The sequence below is a fragment of the Staurois parvus genome, unplaced genomic scaffold (assembly GCF_062004578.1).
Source record: "Staurois parvus isolate SC_StPar_1 unplaced genomic scaffold, SC_StPar_1.0 ptg000012l, whole genome shotgun sequence".
NCBI classification, from domain to species: domain Eukaryota; kingdom Metazoa; phylum Chordata; class Amphibia; order Anura; family Ranidae; genus Staurois; species Staurois parvus.
Genome location: NW_028317808.1, coordinates 16678 through 36913, shown reverse-complemented (window position 1 = coordinate 36913; position 20236 = coordinate 16678). Strand labels below are relative to the sequence as shown.

At 41.3% G+C, this 20236-nt stretch overlaps 1 protein-coding gene across 1 annotated transcript in view; it reads left to right on the top strand.

The window, feature by feature from the left end:
• Positions 1-20236, top strand: part of LOC149473652 (tudor domain-containing protein 7-like) — a gene marked incomplete at its 3' end in the record, with an annotated part of 118813 nt that overhangs the window by 86905 nt on the left and 11672 nt on the right. Inside the window, exons 9-11 of the mRNA XM_089674769.1 lie at positions 4636-4747; positions 14362-14564; positions 14792-14926. Coding sequence (XP_089530895.1) covers positions 4636-4747; positions 14362-14564; positions 14792-14926 — 450 coding nt within the window. The remainder of the gene's footprint in view (positions 1-4635; positions 4748-14361; positions 14565-14791; positions 14927-20236) is intronic.

The window sequence follows — 20236 nt, the reverse complement described above, 5'->3', positions numbered from 1 at the left end:
CAAATTTTCTATTTCTGTGTATACCAATTTTTCAATAAAAATATTGAAATATAAAATAAGATTAGCATAGCTCAGCCTGTTATATTAAATGTCAACACCATTTCTCTTTCATTCATTGACACACATCACTTAAGGTTGAGTTCTCTTTTAGGGAAGGCGTTAGAGTCCCTGTAACTTTCAGTACTCAAATGCTATGCAGATTTAAGGTCTTTACTTATGACACATATTTTTACAAGTTTGTCTACAAGGCCTGGGAGCATCTGAAGTGTCCCTTTGTACTTCCTAAATTCTAACCGATGACAAGAATACCATCCTCCCTCATTTGAAGAAGGGGATGGAGCCACTATGGAAGCCAAGACTTTCCTTTTCAGCTTGGTATTGGATTTTTCGTTTGGCCCCGCAGGCAGTGCCAAGAGTTCCTGGCCCCACAAGCCCTGCAAGGCTGTGGATAAGTCTCTTTAGCTTGAACATACGCCCCCACCCAAGTCTGGGCTGGGAGGTAGTCTTTGCTGTTTCTTGGAACCATGGACCTTTCTCATTTCTGACAAGTGGGTCCTAGACCTGGTGACGTATGGTTACAAGACAGAGTTTCATTCCTTTCCACCAGAGAAAATCATTCCTTCCAATCTTTGCCTCTCACTCCAGCATCTTCGGGTGCTGTTTGAGGTGGCGCAGTGATCACTCTGGTTTTAGAACGGTTCTGGGGTTTTTACGCCAGTCTGTTCACAGTTCCAAAGAAGGATGGGGTGCATCAGATTCTGGACCTCAAGGCCTTGAACTCATTTGTGCGAGCTCAGAAGTTCAAGATGGAATCCATTCACTCGGTGGCCTCCCTTCATCAGGGAGATTTCCTGGCTTCTGTATCAAGGACCCTTGGCTTTACTGAGTGCAGATCATGTCAGACTAATCTGATTGGATTTTTTTTTTACTATATTACCAATGTTTTGGACCAGGGTGGTGCTGTGGGCATAGCATATCTTGATTTCAGCAAGGCATTTGATACAGTTTCACATAATGATCTAATACAAAAGTTGTACAAGCTAGGACGTAGCCCTTGAGTGGTTCAGTGGATATGCAGCTGGATAAAGGATAGATACCAGAGTGTGGTTGCAAATGGGGTTCACTTGGAACAGAGACCAGTCACTAGTTGTGTACCACAAGGCTCTGTACTAGGTCCTGTTCTATTTATTCTATCTGTAAGTGATCTACCTAAAGGTTTGTTGGGTAAGATATGTCTTTTTGCTGATGACACAAAGGTGTGTAATAGGGTTGATATCCCTAGAGGTGTCTGTAACATGGAACGTGATTTGGCATTGCTGGAAGATTGGTCAAAAAATTTAAAATTGCAGTTCAATTCTAAATGTAAAATAATGCACCTGGGGAAAAAGAATCCCTTGAGAGAGTACAACATTGGGAATACAGCACTTCAGAGGACAAGGACTTGTGGGTACTTATTTCAGATGATTGCAAAATGAGCAAACCGTGTGGCCAGGCAGTGGGGAAAGCGAATAGAATTCTAGAATACATCACTAGAGGGATCACCAGCAGGAGAAAGGAGGTCCTGATTCCCCTATATAGATCTTTACTGTAATTAGACCTCATTTAGAATACTGTCCAGTTCTGGAGACCTCACTTACAAAAAGATATTGATATAACGAGTCCAGAGACAGGTAACAAAAGTGGTGAAAGGTCTGGGGGATAAAACGTATCAAGAGAGACTTCAGGAGGTTAACATGTACAGTCTGGAGGAAAGAAGGGAAAGGGGAGACATGATTGAAACCTTCAAATACCTCAAGGGGGTGAATAAGGTTCAGGAGGGCAGTATTTTCAACACTTAACCAAAATCAAGAACACGGGGACATGACCTTAAACTAACTGGAGGAAAGTTCATAACTAATCTCAGTAAGTACTATCTTACTGAAAGAGTAGTTGATGCTTGGAATAAAGTTCCAGTAGAAGTAGTGAGCCAGGCAACAGTAAAACGTCAAGCATGTTTGGGACAGGCATAGATCTATACTCAGACAAAAAAACACACCAACACCAAAATCTCACACAAAAATAAGACAAAAAAACCAAGCAGACTCGATGGACCACTCTGTCTTTTTCTGCCATCACTTTTCTGTTTCTTTTTTACTTCTTATTAATAATAATAAATTTCATCTTATAAAAACCAACATAATATATATCACTACAAGTACATTTTCTAATACATATTTTCCCCAAGACTCTTCCCCAATACATCCCTCCTCCCACCCCCATATTTAACCCCCCACACTTTTTCCCATTCTCCAGATCCCGCCCCACCTCCATGTGAATGAAGTCCTTTATTAAAAGAATTTCCCCCAAAGTAGATCCAATGTCAGTCACGATGCCCGAACAAAGAAAAAAAAAAGGCTCAGCTCCGACACTGGCTCCTGGCCGTCTGACTGCTCCACTGGCCTGACAGTCCTTAAATATGTAAGGGTCGGGGCCAGCCGGGGACATCACGTGTGTGACCCTGCCCTTTGTGGCGTCATCAGCTGGGGCATGCTAGGTCAATGATGTCAAAAGGAGGTGGTGATATCACTGTAACCCCTCCAAAAGCACACCCCCTCCCCCCATGTTGAGGGCATGTGGCCTGGTATGGTTCAGGAAAAAGCACTTTTTTTTTCTCCACATTGCTAGACCGGTCCCTACAGCCTCTTTTCCTAACCTCCCACCCCCCCCTCGCTACGTCTCGGGGTTGCAGGTCTTTCAACATCATTGCGTACAGGGTAGAACCTATAGTCCTGCATTGGATGTGAGGGTGCAGAGGGAAATTCTGTATTTTGAAATGTAGGTGAGAAGAGGTTGCTAGGGTAGCAGAGGATCGTGTAAGTAAAATTGCTAAGAAAAAAAAAAAAAATAAACCAACCCTTGCAGTACAGATGTAGTCCCACTGCAAGGTAGGATTTTTACTTCCCCTGGCCTGGCATTGGGCTTTAACCAGTTGTGAATCACCCCATGTACTTTTGCTGAGGCAGGGCAACCGCTGTGCTTTGGATCACATGTACGTGATCCTGCATCTCCAAGGAGGGGGTGTGCCATCTACCCCATCTGTGCTGTCAATCTGTACAGCACAAGTCGATCAGCAGGTCCCAGCCAATGATTTATGATCAGGACCTGCTGATCAGCTCAGCAAATGATAGTACAGAGTTTACTAGTACAGAGTTTACTGTTTACTAACAGCACGGGGCTCTGTACATGGAGCAGAGATGTGGCTTTTTTTTCTCCCTGCGAAGCAGAGAGGAAAAACAACCCCATTTCTTGATAAAAGCACCACACATTACATTTGTTAGGCACTCCGTTAACCCTTTGATTGCCCTTAGATGTTCACCTCTTCTCAGCCAGTGTCATTAATACAGTGTATGGTATTAGCACTGTATCACTGGAGATGTCAAGTGTCTGTTCCCACACAGTGTCAAGATTGCCTGCTACAATATCACAGTCCCACTATAAGTCACTGATCACTGCCATTACTAGTATAAAAAAGAAATAACGTTTCTCTATTTGTGTCTCTGTATGTATATATTTGTCATTTGTGGTGGTGAGCAAATATCACCAAAAGAAAGCTCTATGTGTGGAAAAAAAATTATATAAATTGTATTTGCGTACAGTGTTGCATGACCGTGCAATTGCCAGTTACAGTATCGAAGTGCCAAATAGCAAAATATGCCCTGGTCATGAAGGGGGTAAAAACCTTCTGGAGCTTAATTGGTTAATGGAAGGCTCTTTGATTAACCGCTTCCTGACCGCTCTATAGCCAAAAGACAGCTACAGTGTAGTCGTCTAGTTCTGCGAAGGCATCAATGGACATCCTCATAAAAGCACGCCCGCTGTGCCATGCACCTGGCGCGCTCTGTGATCTCTCTGTCTTTCGGTGCCAATCACAGCAGCCCTTTACTTTGTGATCAGCTGTATCCAGTCACAGCTGATCACAGTGTAAATACACTTGCTGGTTATTGCTGGTTATCGTCTTTTCCTTGCCTCAGTGCTGTCACAGCGTGAGGAGAGCTGGTAATCGGGAAGTGTAGCAGGGGCATGTACACAGATAATCAGGGCACTGATCATCAGTGCCCTGATTATCAGTGCCCATCAATGCTGCCCATCAGTGCCTCCTCATCAGTGCCTCCTCAATGCCACCTATTAGTGCAGCCTGATCAGCAAACCTCTGTGCAGGAGAAAAATTACTTAGAAAATTTTTATAACAGAAACTAAGAAAAATATGTTTTTGGTTTTTTTTTTTTCAAAACTTGCCGGCTTTTTTGTTTGCCAAAAAAAAACCGTGGCAATGAAATACCCCCAAAAGAAAGCCCCATCTGTCTCAAAGAAATTATAACATTTGATTTGGGTACAGTGCCGCATGACCGCTCAATTGTCATTCAAAGTGCGACAGTGCTGAAAGCTGAAAATTGGCCAGGGCAGGAAGAGGGTAAAAGTGCCCAGCATTGTGGTTAACCTAAGGAAAGAAAATGCCTTATGTATTCTGTAATGAGTGCTATTGGTTTGTAACTTTGGTGGCTCAATGAATCTGTTTGTTCAGAATTATGCAGTTTTTTTTTTATGTCTTATTATTTGTCATTCCTAATTTAGTTTCTTGCATGTTTTGTTCCATAGGTTCTTTATGTGGACTATGGCTTTAGCGAAGTGGTTGACAGCATTAAAGTCAGCAGGTTGAGCACACCATTCTATTCTCTTCCGTTCCAAGCCACAAAATGCAGACTAGCAGGTAACTAAATTTAGTCAAAAGATTTAGGGCTCGTTCACACCATGGATCACTCATTCTGCAAGGACACAACAAATTGCATTTTTCTATTTGTGCCCCGTTCACACTATACCACTAGTTTCACATCCAGATTTTTTTCTGCGCAGGAATTTGCATCATGTATAAAACTCTTTAGAGCGAGCATGTAAATTGATGTCTTTGCAAATGAAATCTGTGCGTCAGTTTTCATCAGTTTTGTTGCATGTATGGTGTGAGCGATGCCTCAGGGCTCATTCATATCATACCATGGTGCGGAGACATCAGTTTTTTTTACATGCGTTCTGCAAGGGCACAACGGAATTAATTGTTCTCTATGAGCCCTGTTCACACCACAACACTAGTATCACGTGCAGATTTTATTCTGTGCAGGAATCTGTAACGTGTTCAAAACTCACTGAAGCGTGCATGCAAACTGATATCTCCACAAGTGAAATCTGCGTGCCAGTTTCCATCTGTTTTTCTGCACATACGGTGTGAATGAGGCCCTAAAAGCATTCTTTTCACATAACACAATGGAATTGTAGCAAATGTAACCTATGTAGAGGTGGTAATGAAGTATTCTGTATTTGTTTACGGTTATAATATGCATGTTTATAATTATTCTACAGACTCTTAACAGGACAGGGTCTTCATTAGTCTGTTTGCATGATTACACTGATCCTTAGGTTTCATGATTGCTCCTATCATTCTTGGATTTTACAGTAGTACATAAGTGTAGTGTTCAGTATAGTCAATTTTGAAATTTTATCTGTTTTGATATAGAATGTAATATTCCCTCCCCCTTCCAAAAACAAAATAATAATATGGATAGTTAAGTGGCTTAGTGGTTTGAAAAGTGATATTTTGCCAGTACCTGGTTCAGTTTCCACCAGGAACACTACACGTTCTTTAGATGATAAGTAACGTTGCATTGCTGAAGCAGGAAAAAAATCAGGTCTGTGCAATGTGACAGAGTTGTGTTAATTACAAGAGTAATTGTACAGAATTACAGATCTTTGGCAAAAAAAAGTCACTTCTGTATTTCAAATGTAAACATACACTTGGTGAACATCTATATGTTTATAGGAATACAATATACACTTGTGAACTCTCTTAATAAAAAAAAAAAAAGGCTAACAAACCACAACTTTATAATAAATAAGTGCAATCTGCCATATGAAAAGCAAAAACCAGACATTTAAAAAGTGAAAAAAGTGCTCAATCCAACATATTTTCTCCTAGATTCAATCAAATCTTGAAAGGCAGTGAGCAAACGTGATTCCTCCACCAAATAAATGATGAGCCTCTTACCAAAAATATTGATCTCACTTTCCAGAGATCAAAACACGCTTGTGTGCTCGTACTCCAAACTCATCTCACTGATGGTATACTTGCTCCGTCTCCTCAGCAATGACAAACGCCACAAGGAATCATCTTGTGCAATCAACGGGTATTCCCTCCGGAGGAGGAGATCAAAGGATCGCAATGGTGTTATATCCTAAAACAATTTTTTTTTTTTAAATAAGCAGACATTTACTCACAAACATAAGAAGTATAGGAACACATAAGAAACAGACACCAAGGCCACGAGTGTCATCATGTATATGACATCACCGGGTAGGCCTGCCCAACATGTTTCACTACCAATCCGCATCATCCAGGGAATGGAGCCTTTTTTGTATTAAGAGGGTTCACAGGTGTATATTGTATTGCTAAAAATGTAGAGATGCGCTCCAAGTGTATGTTTAGATTACTAGAAGGTTATTATTCAACTTGTTTGGGAGCAGCACTCTATGGTTTTTGTTTCACTAAGCGCAAATAATTTTTTGTAGATTATTGTATTTCAAATGTACTTTGCAGGCCTAGAGCCAAATAATGAGTCATAGGTGTTCACTGGGTGTTTCAGCCGGTCACCATGATCCACTGGACCATTATGTTTAGAGAAAGTCTTTATTGGGGAAGGGGGGGTTTGCAATTTTTTTTTTCTTTCTCATTTAACCTCTATTTCAGTGTTCTTCAGTGTTGTGCCTGTCTTAGCAATAGTTATAGTTTACTTAGAGTCAATTTACCCAAAGGCTGTAGTAATTTGGTCATTACTTTAAAACAGGGGTGTCCACCCTTTTTTACAGAAGGAATGACAGGCACGAAGTGATGCAGTCCATATAGTAGTGAATAAATGGATAACATTCCAGATGAGGCAGGGGCAATCCAGTAAGCACTAGGGCAGGCTGCAATGGAGTGAAGCAAAACTCTAGAGTAGAGGAATAAAAGCAAAAGACGCAGATCCTCTAAGTGTAGACTGTACAACAGTTTATTAATTAAAAGGTAAGTATAGCAACTTACATCTTCATATAATAAACAGGCTCATAGGGATAAGGTGCAGTATGTCTGTCGCCAGATGTAAGGACAGCTTCTGGAGAAGAGGAAGCTGGCCGATAAGAAGGAGGCGCTGCACTAGGTAAGGCATAGATGGTAAAGCCTGGCTGGGTCTCCAATATGTCCAGAGGTAGTGGTGTTGGGCGTCTGATGTCATCGGGATGTGACGTGTTTCTGAGCATGCGAGGGAACCAGTGTGGGCCAGAGCGCTCTTTCATCAGGCATAGGGTTGAGCATAGGAACAGGAGGGGAGAGGGAAAGCCCTAAATAGAGCGATGGAGGATGATGGATAGAGCCAGGTGCGGGGAGACACAGGGAAAATGTGTGACAAGACAGCGGAACGATGTCTATCTACGGGACATAGGGAATCCAATTATGACAAAACACAGTAATAAAATATGTATATAAAATGATAAAAAAACAACAAAAGATCATCATAATACACAAGAATATTAAACGTGGTAAAAATGACAATAATAGAAATGACTCATAAGGGGATAAATTAAAAGGGGAGAGGGGGGGGGACATATACATATATATTTTTTATATGAAAAAGTCTACTCTAGGCAGAGAGACAAAAAATGAATATATATATAATACAGTAAAGGATTAAAAAAGTGTGAAATTGCAATAATATATTAATGGATATACAAACAATTTTAGCAAAGATGTTTTATACATACAACGTTATTAACTGGAAATGCAAGCGTGTGTATGTATATGAATGGATCAAAGGACACTGGTGTCATCCGTCTCCTCAAGCATGTATGACTATGAAGCCTGGAGTAGTTAGAGCAAATGCATTTAGTGTACTATCTATCCATCACAGTGCTTGCCAAGGAACATAACCACCCTGGGGTATTGGGGTATAGGTACCCCAAGAAAGTAGTGGTAATGTTACAATAGAATATTATCTCGAGATGTGGTTATATAATGGTGGCAATCTCCAGCTCCTCATTAAGGCCAGCTGGGGACAGGGTGTTAAGGGCATGTATCCAGAATGTTTCCCTGTGGCAGAGCCTGTGGAAGCGCTCCACCTCTGGGAGATGGTGGGATATGATCTTAACAACCCAAACCTTAAGTCCAACAGTGGATTTGTTATGGGTGTCTAGAAAGTGTCGGGGGACAATGTGCTCATCTTTTCCCCCTTTGATTAGGCGATGATGGTTGCCAAACCTGCAACGAAGGGTGCGTGTAGTGCGACCTACATAAAGGAGGCTGCAAGGGCACCTGAGGCAGTAGATAAATGTGCATGAGCAATTCTAAAAATCTGTGAACTTATGATATTTTCCGTTGTGGTGGAAACCCTTTTGGCCATGTTATATAAAGAGGCATAAATGAATTGGAATAACTTGCGAGCCACAGATGTGACAATTTCTAGAGGATCGCAAACATGAAACACATAACTACAACTGTGTATGGAAATATCTACAAATATATGTTGCGCTCCTAAATATTTCTCAATAAATAATAATTAAATTAATGCCATTAAATTAATTCAAATTATGATGCAAACAACTAATAAGAGTGTATGAATACCAAAAAGATATTTAAATAAATTATTAAAACGAATTAATCACCTTCAAATCAATTTCAAATTAATTCCACATGATATACTCCTCTAAAAAAAATGATCAAGTGCTCATTAATCATCAATTAGTGACATAGTATACTTACGAATACCATCAATTTCATTTAAATTCATAATACCCTCATTTAATTTAATTAAAAAAAAATGTAAACCAACTTATAACCCTCAACTTAATCACATTTAAATGATCCCCCATAAATAAAAATAACCAAATGCTCATAAATCATTAATTAGTGATTAATATAATTCCAAATATCATCAAAATAATAGTCCCATTGAATAAAAAATTTATAGTGACTTGGTGCTGCTTGTTCTTCAATTAGTGACTTTTGTGAATCCTTCAAATAGGGAAGATGTGCGCTCACCTCCTTTAATGCCTGCAATTAGGCTATACACGCTTTCGGTTCACTTCCCCTGGAACCTGCTAGACATATACTTTCCCTGGTTAAATAGGGAGATCCTTCCTTTAGGAGTAATGGATATATCCTCTGATGGCTGATTATCCCCTCAGGGATTACTCACTCCTTTTGTTATCCCAGACCTCCTAATTATCCTCTCCTTATGTTTCTCCGCATGCAAGAAGAAATTGAAGACATAGTGCTTTACCTTTTAAAACTTTTTATTCCCACCATCCAAGTATTAAACTCACATTGCACAGGTTTAAGTATCGCAATATCGCATTGGAAATCCTCTGCTGGCCTCTCTGAGTCATACACCTGCCGTCTATCGTGTTGTGCGGCTCCTCTCCGAGTGATGACGTAGCCCCTCCCCTACGCGTTACGCCACCAGTCACGTGGCTTCATCAGGGGGTTGTGATAGGTCAATCACTCTTCCATTGCCAGCTTATATATATCTCGTCCTCCATTTTCCCGTAGATGTACAGGAGGCGGCCATGTTTTTGGGGTCAATTGGAAGGACAATCCCTCCTTCCCTTTGGCACATTTGAGTAAGGATAAAAAATGTTGTTTTAATAATTATATTTTTTATTATTTTATTATGTCTTTTTATATTTTTATTTTTTATTTATTTACTTTTTATTTTTAATTAAATTATGTTTGATTTTTTGATTATATATAATTATAATTTGTTTAAATGTTATCATTATTTGCATCATATAATGTATTTATGCCATTCTGTAATTGGCATACCCATTTTAAAATCGTTATATGTATCATTAAAAGGTTGCAATGCACAGTAAAAGAAGAGGTTGTTTAAATCCAGGCAGTCCGATGAGTCATATGCAAAGTATCCTTCCGAGATAAGTAGCATAGTAATTGAAACAAATGTGTCAAAGGGAAGGAGGGATTGTGCTTCCAATTGTCCCCAGAAACATGGCCGCCTCCTGTACATCTACGGGAAAATGGAGGACGAGATATATATATAAGCTGGCAATGGAAGAGTGATTGACCTATTAAATTGATTTGAAGGTGATTGATTAGTTTTAATAATTTATTTAAATATCTTTTTGGTATTCATACACTCTTATTAGTTGTTTGCATCATAATTTGAATTAATTTAATGGCATTAATTTAATTATTATTTATTGAGAAATATTTAGGAGCGCAACATATATTTGTAGATATAAAGAGGCATGTTTTGCAGCGGCCCTTACGGCACTGATACATGCCTATAATGGGAGTGGCGAATAGAGAGGGTGCAGTGTTAGGCTGCACAGATTTTAATTTACTAGGGGCTACTTTTTTTAGATTAGGAGCATTTCTGTAAATGATGGTAGGTATGGGAGAAATGATATCTTTTAGGTGGGGGTCTTGTAGAAGGATATTCCAGTGTTTTCTTAAAATGTTTTTCATTTTTTGATGTTTCCCATGGAATCTGGTGGTGAATCTTACTGCATGGTCAGGGTCCTCTAAAGGTCTGTTGCTTTTGAGTTTGCCAGATAAATAGAAGTTGTAGGCTTCTTCTACAAGTTTATCAGGTATCCTTTTTTTGCAAATTTTTTCTTGAGGGTGAGACTTAGTTCCTTGTAATCAGTTTTGTGCAGATTTGACAAAGACAACAAAACTGACTTTTTGGAATGTTGTTTATCCAAGTGGGGTAGTGACAACTCTGATAATGTAAATAGGAATTACCGGAAGTTGGTTTGGTGTAATTTTTGGCTCAGTTCTAGGTCTAGAAAGGCAAGGTGGTCTGGGTTTTTTTCAAATGTAAAATATAAACTAAAAGAATTATTGTTGCAGTGAGTGACAAAATCATCAATGAGGGACGGAGACCCGTCCCAGATGATAATGATATCATCTATATATCTGCCCAAAAATGTGAGGTGTGCCACAAATGGGTTGTTTCGCCAAATGTATAGATGTTCCCAATAGACCAAAGGTGGCTCCCATGGCAGTGTCTTGTAATTGAAGAAAAAAGTCCCCATCAAAATTGAAATAATTATGCGTCAAACAAAAATTGGTGGCCTCAAGTATAAAGTCAGCTTGTTTGGGGTTGATGAGGGGGTCATCTGATAGGAAGTGTTTTAGAGCCATGAGTCCCAGATGGCGTGGAATGGATGTATAGAGTGAGCTGACATCTAAAGAGGCCCAACAGTAGATGAGGTTCCGGTTGTACAGTGTGAGTAATTGTATGAGGTGGGTTCCGTCCCTGATATACGACTGCAAACTCTGGGCTAGGGGTTGTAGGAAAAAGTCTACGTTTTGTGAGAAACCGTTGATGATGCTGCCAATGGAGGCAACTATGGGTCTGGCTGGTGGGTTAGTGAGACTTTTGTGTACTTTTGGGAGGTGGTAAAAGTAGAGAGTTTTGTAGAAAGTGCTGAATCAACCAGGGATTTAGCTAGCGGTTGGAACTCGGGTAAGGGGTTCTTTTTTGAGTTTGGTGTAGGTGGCAGAATCTGAAAGTAGTCTGGTAGCTTCAGTTATATATTCAATTCTGTCTTGAATAACTATACCACATCCCTTGTCTGCAGGTTTGATGTTAATGTTGGTATTATCCATAAGATTGTTTAGGGCTGTTTTTTCAGAGGGTTCGAGGTTGTTGGGTTGAGATTTTTTTGTATTACATAGTGTAAGTAGATCGGAATAAACAGCTTTGTAAAAGCTCTCCAAAAAGAGACCCTTGGAGTGGGAGGGAAAAAAAGTTGACTTGGGTCTGAAGGTAGTGTGTGTATTGGGTGGGGAAGTGGCTAAATGTTGGGTCAGAAGATCAAGTTCATCTTGGTTATCATCGTGAAGCTATTGGAGTATGAGAAGGTTATCTTGGTCAAAATCAATGTCAGGTGGTAAGGCAGGAGATACCGGGACAGGAACATTAGTATCCGATGGAGTGAAATCTGTTTTGAGAGACTGGATACGATAATACCTTTTTATGGTTATTTGTCTAATAAATTTGAATTATGTGAACGAATTAGGACTGGTGGTGCGGGCAAAATTAAGACAACGTTTGAGGAGGGAAGCTTCATCTGGCAAAAGGTTATGGGAGGAAAGTTTGAAGATTTTTATAGTCTGCAAATTTTCTGCAGCCTTGGTTTTCGTTTTTGTCCCCCTCTGCATCCTCTTTTGTGAATTTTCTTTTTAGATTTTTGTTTGAAGGGGGACTTTGGGATAAAGGAGTAGGGGTATGGATGAGAGCAGTCTCAATTCTCGATATAGAGTGGTTGGTGGGTGAAGCAGTAGTCTCATTATGATGAGTAGATGATCCATGGGCGATATCCAATGGGTTGTGTAAAGGGTGGCCAGTGTTGTGGGAGTCTGGGATATGAAGGGAATTGCTGTTATTAGTAGAAGAGGAGGGATGACAATGGGCTGTAGGGTAGTTAACTGAATTAGACGTGGATGAAGTAACGGCTCTAGAAAGAGAACAAGTGTTGCAAGTGGAGTCCCCATCATTGTTCTCATGTGGGGAGAGTTGGAATTTAATGGGGGTGGTTCTCTGAGTGGAACTGGAAGGTAGTAGTGTCTTGGGAGGAGTTTTTGGAAGATGGGAAGGCAGGAGGGAGAGGCTAGAAATATGGGGGCCACAGGGATGACGTGGGCGATTTTATAGGGTGTACAATCGACAGATCCATGATAAGGAGGGAGGGGATATTCTGATGGTGTTTGTTCCAAGTGAAGACTATATTGGAATTGTAGTCATCCAGGTCTCGACAGAATTTGTTTGGTTTTAATTAGGTGTTCTTTTTGAGAGTGTTCAGCCAAGAAGTGGGAATAGGGATGTTGAATTCTGTGATTTCAGTGGCTAACATTTTTGTATTTGATCGGCCAGTTGTTTGACCCTGGAGTGTCTATGGGTATTAAGTATGTCTATCCATTTTGATGTGCAAAGCTCACACAGCTGTCCACTCTTTTTGGGTGTCGGGTCAAGAAGGGACAGGTTTTTAAAATTCCAAGACCTCTAAGGGTTATTTTGAATGATCTATAATTGTGTAAGAAGAATTCGTCCCGCCATTGGGTATTGGCGGAGTGGATAATTCTTTCCAATTTTTAAGTGTACAGAGAGGGGAAAACATAGTGTTGGGTAGGACAGAGTAGAGGTCCTCTAGCGTGCCGTATTTATGCGTTTCTATGTCAGAATGAAGATCCATATTAGGGAAGAAAAAAAAAAGTGGTGGGGGGGACCGCAAGGGGGAAAGAGGGATAAATGAATAATGAAGGGTAACAACCAAAACAAGTATGTGTACGAATGGGTGGTCAATAAATGATGACAACGAACAGTTAATACAGCAAATTATATAGAAATTCTATATAAAAGGAGACATGGAAAGCAAAACATAGTTGCTGCACTGAAAGGTTTCAAAAAAGTCTGTACTAAAGGAAAGACAGGCGCATAATGATGCAGTCCATGTAGTAGTGCATAAATGGATAAAGCTCCAGATGAGGCAGGGGCAATCCAGTAGCAATAGGGCAGGCTGTGATGGAGTGAAGCAAAACTCTAGAGTAGAGGAATAAACGCAAAAGACACAGCACCTGAGAAACTTGTAGAAGAAGCCTACAACTTCTATTTATTTGGCAAACTCAAAAGCAATCGACCTTTAGAGGACCCTGACTATGCAGTAAGATTCACCACCAAATTCAATGGGAAACATCGAAAAATAAAAAACATTTTAAGAAAACACTGGAATATCCTTCTACAAGACCCCCACCTGAAATATATCATTCCTCCCATACCTACAATCGCTTACAAACATGGAGATCATATCCCCCTTATGTATTATACATGAAGATCATATCCCCCCCAAAGCCCCTAATCTAAAAAATAAAGTAGTTTTTTACTAGTAATGGTGGTGATTCGCAACTTATAACGGGACTGCGGCGGGCTTTCTGACACTGGAGGGAACTGATTTGGTGTCACTGACATCCCCAGTAACACCAGTGCAGTGATCGGTAATAACAAAAAGCACTGACACTGTACTAATGGCACTGGGCAGGAAGGGGTTAACATGTGGGGCGATCAAAGGGTTAATTGTGTGCTGTTTTACATAGTGGGCTGTGTCTATGTTTCACTGTAAGAACCCTGCTTTTCATGGCTGTGCGATGCACAGCCATGAAAAGCAGTGTACAGGAGCTGATGGGAGAGAACTGTATTGTTTACAAACGGGAAGCAGTTAATTGTTTTTGCACCATTTATCATTGTGCACATTTTATAACCTTTTATTTACTGTATTTTATAGGCTTGGAAGCTTTCTGTGATGATCCTGTTCTAGTGAAAGCAGTAGAGGCTAAAGCATGTGGTAAAATTCTTGCGGTAGAGATACTGCAAAAGACAGAAAAGCCTCTTGTCGTACTGTATGATACATCAGGAGATGATGATGTAAATATAAATTCTATCTGTCTGAGGCAATTATGTGATCACTCTCTGAGCGTACAGTTGAAGGTAAGCGATCAGACTTCTGGTTTTGGACTAGTTTATAAAAACAAACTTCTGTAGCTGGCATGTCAGAAGGTTGCCACATCTGGTGTTGTTGAAAGCTTACCACAGACCTTTGCTTTTTATTTTCGAAAATATAATGGCTTTGCTTCAAAATATCCTTTTAAAAAATTTGTTTCTATTTTTGGCAAAAAATACATGTTGGGTTTTCTTTTTTTTTTTTACAAATTCAGGTGAACTCCTCCTACACAAATGTAATTGTGACGAATGTTTGTTCTGATGGTACCTTATTTTGTCAAATTCCATCAAAGGGCCTATCCAGACTTTCTGAAACGTTGCAAAAAGTTGAAAGCCACTTCAATTCTAAGGTATGCTAATGTTGTGGAATGTTTTTTATCAATATCTTTAGGGTGCCTAATTATAACAAGAAAAGGAAAACCTTATGAGTGAGATAAAAAGTATAGAACTAAGTGTGTGTGTATATGTGTGAACAGTCACAGCACACCTACAGCGCCTCCAGTATTGTGACACTTCATGGGGTGACTTTCCAGTTAGGTGTTTGGCCTTGGCAGACAGTCCTCTTAGCTAGATGGCCTATCCCATATTGGATTAACAGGTATACTGACCCTTCAGCCAGCCAGGGCATTGTGCAGAGATGCAAATCCCTCTATTAGTAGGGAGGACCACAACATGATTTTCCCTGTAATGGCTCTCCTAAGGGTCAGATAATCTCTGAATCCCTGCACTGGAGGGGCCCAAACTCCAGTTCTGTTTGTTGGGGGAGGAATATTTTGCAGCCATTTCTGGTTTGTAAGACCAGCTCTTAGGGGCCCTCTCTGAGTCTTGAGTCCATGAAGACCCTGTGGGACATGCTCACCATGATGTTGAGGATTGGGCTTTCTGACTCTGCTGCCAGAAATTGCATGTGCCTATGTGGTGGAACATGTGGAATTTTCCCCTAAAAGTGTTCCTGGTTCTTTTGAGGCAATGCAGGCTGGTATCTGTGTGCAGAGAGAAATGCCACAGTACCGATGTTTAAAAAAGGTGGATAAAATCTAGCATGTGATCCCTGATATAGTCAAATTTGCATACAGGGAATGTAGTTCTGGAGTAGGTCCCCAAACATAAGTTAAATTAAGTAAATTAATCCACAAAAAACCCATGTGCAGCTGAAGTAGACACTGCGTATAGTGCAAAATGTTTAGTCATCACACATAGTGACTTTCTCAAGCAGTGCAGCGTAAACCAGTCCTGTCTGGAGGAATATATAGACCAAAATTGTGCCACTTTGCCAGGGGACAGCAGAGGCATGGCTTCATGACATGGCTAGAAGGAAACTAGACCAGTCAAGGACTCCCATATAACACCTGCCCAGTCTGAGTTAAAGCACTCCTTTCCCAGCAGCCAGAAGTCTGGCACTTAGGGGGAATCTTCTCTGCAAGCCCCACCAACATCTCTATCCCTCTCAGGCAACTTCTGACACTTATTCTGATCTGGAGCTTCTTGGACCTGTTCATTCTCCCCCCCCCACCCTGACTGCAAACAGATCATCTGACAGACTGAGCACATCTGAAAGCCCTGATCTGTACTTTCCCAACCAAGGCAGACATGGAGGCGCTCTTTCATCTGATTGAAGAGACCCACAAGCAAGACGAAGCTACTCAGGTCCGAGGTGGCAGACTGGCCATGCCTCCCATACCTATTGACTATCAGTCATGTAGATGCACATGGAGGAACTGGAAGAGCGGAGCCACTGTGACAACTTGTGGATCCTAGGCCTCCCCAAAACTACAGCAGCCAAGAACCTTCATGACACCAATATTGCCATCCTCCACAAGGTATTGAACATTGCTCACTACAGAGAATATCAAGCTAGAGCTCTGGGCACCAGATCAGCAGACCCAACCAGACTGAGGGATGTCTTCTGCCACCTACACTGGTTTGCATAAGGAATCAATTCTTTGGAAATCATGGTTCATGGGGGCTGTGGACTTTGAGCAGAGTTTAAAATTCTCTAGGACCTTTCCAGAGCTACGCTACAGATAAGAGCCTTACTACGGCCTCTGCTGGACAAGCTTCGCCAACTGGAACTTTCCTTTCAATGGGGGTTCCCATTTCACTTGATCATCCGAAAGGGCAATGCTTCTTTCTCTCTTCAGAGGCATGCAGACCTTCTGGATCTCTTGACCTTCTAGGAGATCGATCGGTTCCAGGTGCCAGACTGGCTTCAGCCACTCCATGGACAAGGCCTGTCACCAAGAAAACCCAGACCTAGACACAAGCTTTGAACCCCAACTCCTGTAGCTGTACGTGAATCCTGACCCTGCCATAATACTGCTATGAGCCGTAGAGCCCTACCTGAAAACGTGACACTATCCATCTATCCATCGGTGAAAGCTAAGACAAATGGTTTCTTCCTTGCAGTGTACAGTGCGCACATGGAGGCTTGGTTCATTTATTCTCTCCCTTGTGCGTCTCCCACCCTAACCCCGCCCACCCCAATGCCATGGAGGCTTTCCCATTGGGGTTGTATTAATGTTACCTCTTAACTGTTCTATAGCATTGCAGTGCTTTACTCTTAGAATTTCCCTTGGTCATGACCTGCTCTGTGTTCAGCCGCTTTACTGTTCTTTAAATGGTAGTTCTTTACTGTTCTGTATTCTGGCTTATATGCTTTCCTATCATGCAACTCGGAATTATATTTTCATTGTATTGTATTGCCCCTTTTCAGGGCAACCAACCTGCCAATGGAAGTGTGTCTATACTAGCATACCTGCCCATTGAGGTTAGATCCCATACATTGCTCAGGCAGCATACTATGCAAGTTGCTCGTGCTCAAGTACCCACATACGCTGTCATTTCTAATATCTGAATACCAATATGTTTTTTTTCAGTGGCAGGTACTGGATGGATAAGCTCTGTGGTGGAGCTTATGTTAATTTTGCTTTAGGGGTTGTAACGGGTCTCTTCCAAGAGGATGGCATGTTGGGACCCTGAATTAAACTGGAGGAGTCCTATACATTACAGTGGGTGGCCTGACAGTGGGTGGGGGGTGTTTACCAGGGTCCGTGTGGTCCCAAGATGCTGGGCTGAGATCCTCATTGGGGACACAACATTTAGTATTCAGATATGTTAGCCCATCTAAGTGACCTAGCTGCTGAATTGGCTTCGTTCACAACTGTAATCGGAGTATGTATATATCCGTTGGTATTACTTCTCAGTTATTGACCCCACTGCTGCACTGGGTGCCAGGGCCTGTGTTGGATCTAACAGTCCTGGCTCCATGTTCTCACCTAGTTCACAGCCATGACTTCCAAACGTTAAGAGGGTCTGTCTATGTGATCTAGAGTTGGACAGTAGGCATTTTAGAGTTGATCGAGTCATAGTTTGAATTATTTGTCCTTTGAAGATTCTTTCCATTTGGTTGTTCTTAGTTATGCTCCTGTTCCTGTTTGTTTACGGAGCGTATGACATCCATGTTACTACATACTGTACAAGGTGTCTTTTGGTTGGGAGAGGGGTATCTCTCTCTGAGCTATCGCCAGTCTCTCCTACATATGCCTACACTCTCGAGGCCAGCGAGCCACCAAGTCATGAGTGCCTCTAGAGTATATCCAGGAGTTAGTTTTTCATCCACTTCCTTCTTCTTTCAATAGCCTTCTGCTAACCCTGTCCCCCATGGGTTTTTTTTTTTTTTTTTTCAGAAAGATGGAATACTCCTCTTTACGTGCAAAAAATCAATATGTTCCAATTACCATAAGCAAGGGTTTAAAATTGACAAGATAGTACTATACTTCCAGCAGGATACATAAAATATTTCCACAATGTACAGAAACATGTTGGAGATGTTGGGAAGTGATAGGAGACAGGAGGCATGTCTTTTGGCCATGTAGCTTCATACCTTGTGGACTGAAGTACGCTGCATTATCCAGAGATTTACATTCAGAGATCCTTCAGGACACTGCCTTTTTCCTGTTACACCATCATAAAACCCCAACTAAAATCTACAGACGTTCAGTTGTCCCACTCCTGGTGAATGCAGAAAAAAGCTGTATGCAAATTTTATGGAAAGGACATCAAGCACCCTAGATCACCGTCTGATTGGCAAAAATTGTGGAAATCAACAAGGTGGAAGACCTGATTACAACAGCGAAGGGCACGCATGAAAAATTATTGAAAAATGTTTTCTCTTGGCATGAATTTGTGTACTCCCCTGACTACAGAACTCTACTGGATACAACCAGCACTGTAGTTTGTGGACTGGTGGACCCACAAGACTCAGGTGAGGGGACTGCCCTCCCTCCCTTATTTTGGCTGACACTAGCGTTCCTGTACCATCTGTTCTCTGTTGGAGCTCACTTACCCCCCTTTTTTCCCACCTTTTCACGCATCCCCTTTTTTTTTTATTAATTAACAGGGAGTTATACGTGCTATGTTGTATGTGGTAGCAGACTTTGCTCCCTTAACCGCCTCCCATATAAGGAAATGAGGGGCGCAAGGCGGTTCTCTCATTCTGGGAGGACGTCATATGACGTCCTCCCACTCTAACCACACTTGAGCTGCGATCGGTGGTGCGCTGTGTCCATCACCGATCAACGGAAAAAGCCGAAGACGTCGGCTCGGTCATGTGATCAGCTGTGTCCAATCACAGCTGATCGCATGTAAATAAGGAAATGTCGGTTATCTGCATTTTTCTCCTCACAAGCTGACACGCTGACAGCTCGTGAGGAGAAGAGCCGGTAATCGGCTTTCCTCAGAGAGGACATGTACACTGATCATCAGGGCACTGATGATCAGTGTGGCCCCAGCAGTGCCAACTGTCATTGTCCATCAATGCCAGCTGTCAGTGCTCATCAACGCCACCTGCTAGTGCCCATCAGTGCCACATATCAGTGCCTACCAGTGCACATTAATGCCACATATCAGTGCCCATCTGAACTGCCTTTCAGTGCCACCTAACAGTGCCAGTCAATGCTGCCTAACAGTGCCAGTCAGTGCCGCCTATCAGTGCCATATGAGTGCTGCCTTTAAGTGCCCATCAGTGATGCCTGTCAATGCCCATCAGTGCCACCTACCAGTGCCTCCTCATCAGTGCCCATCACTGCAGCCTCATTAGCGCACATCAGTGAAGGAGAAAAAGCACTTATTTACAAATTTTTATAACAAAAACCTAAGAAAAAACTTTTTTTTTTTACATTTTCAGTTGTTTTGGTTTGTTTAGCAAAAAAATAAAAAACCCAGAGGTGATTAAATACTACCAAAAGAAAGCTCTATCTGTCTAAAAAAAAAATGATAAAAATTTAATTTGACTACAGTGTTGCATGACCGTGCAATTGTCATTCAAAGTGTGACAGTGCTGAAAGCTGAAAATTGGCCTGTGCTGGAAGGGGGATAGGTGCCCTGTAGGTAAGTGGTTAAGCATGTACTGCCATGATAGGCCAGCTGACCAGATGCAAATACTTTTTGTTTTCATATTGCTTGCATGACTGTTATTATGCAGTATAATTTGATATCCTGACTTTTCAACCAAGCAGTATCTACAGCAGGTAAAATAAGTATTGAACACCACCATTTTTCTCAGTAAATATATTTCTAAAGGTGTTATTGACATGAAATTTTCGCCACATGTCGGTAACAACCCGTACAATCCATACATACAAAGAAACAAAAACAAATGG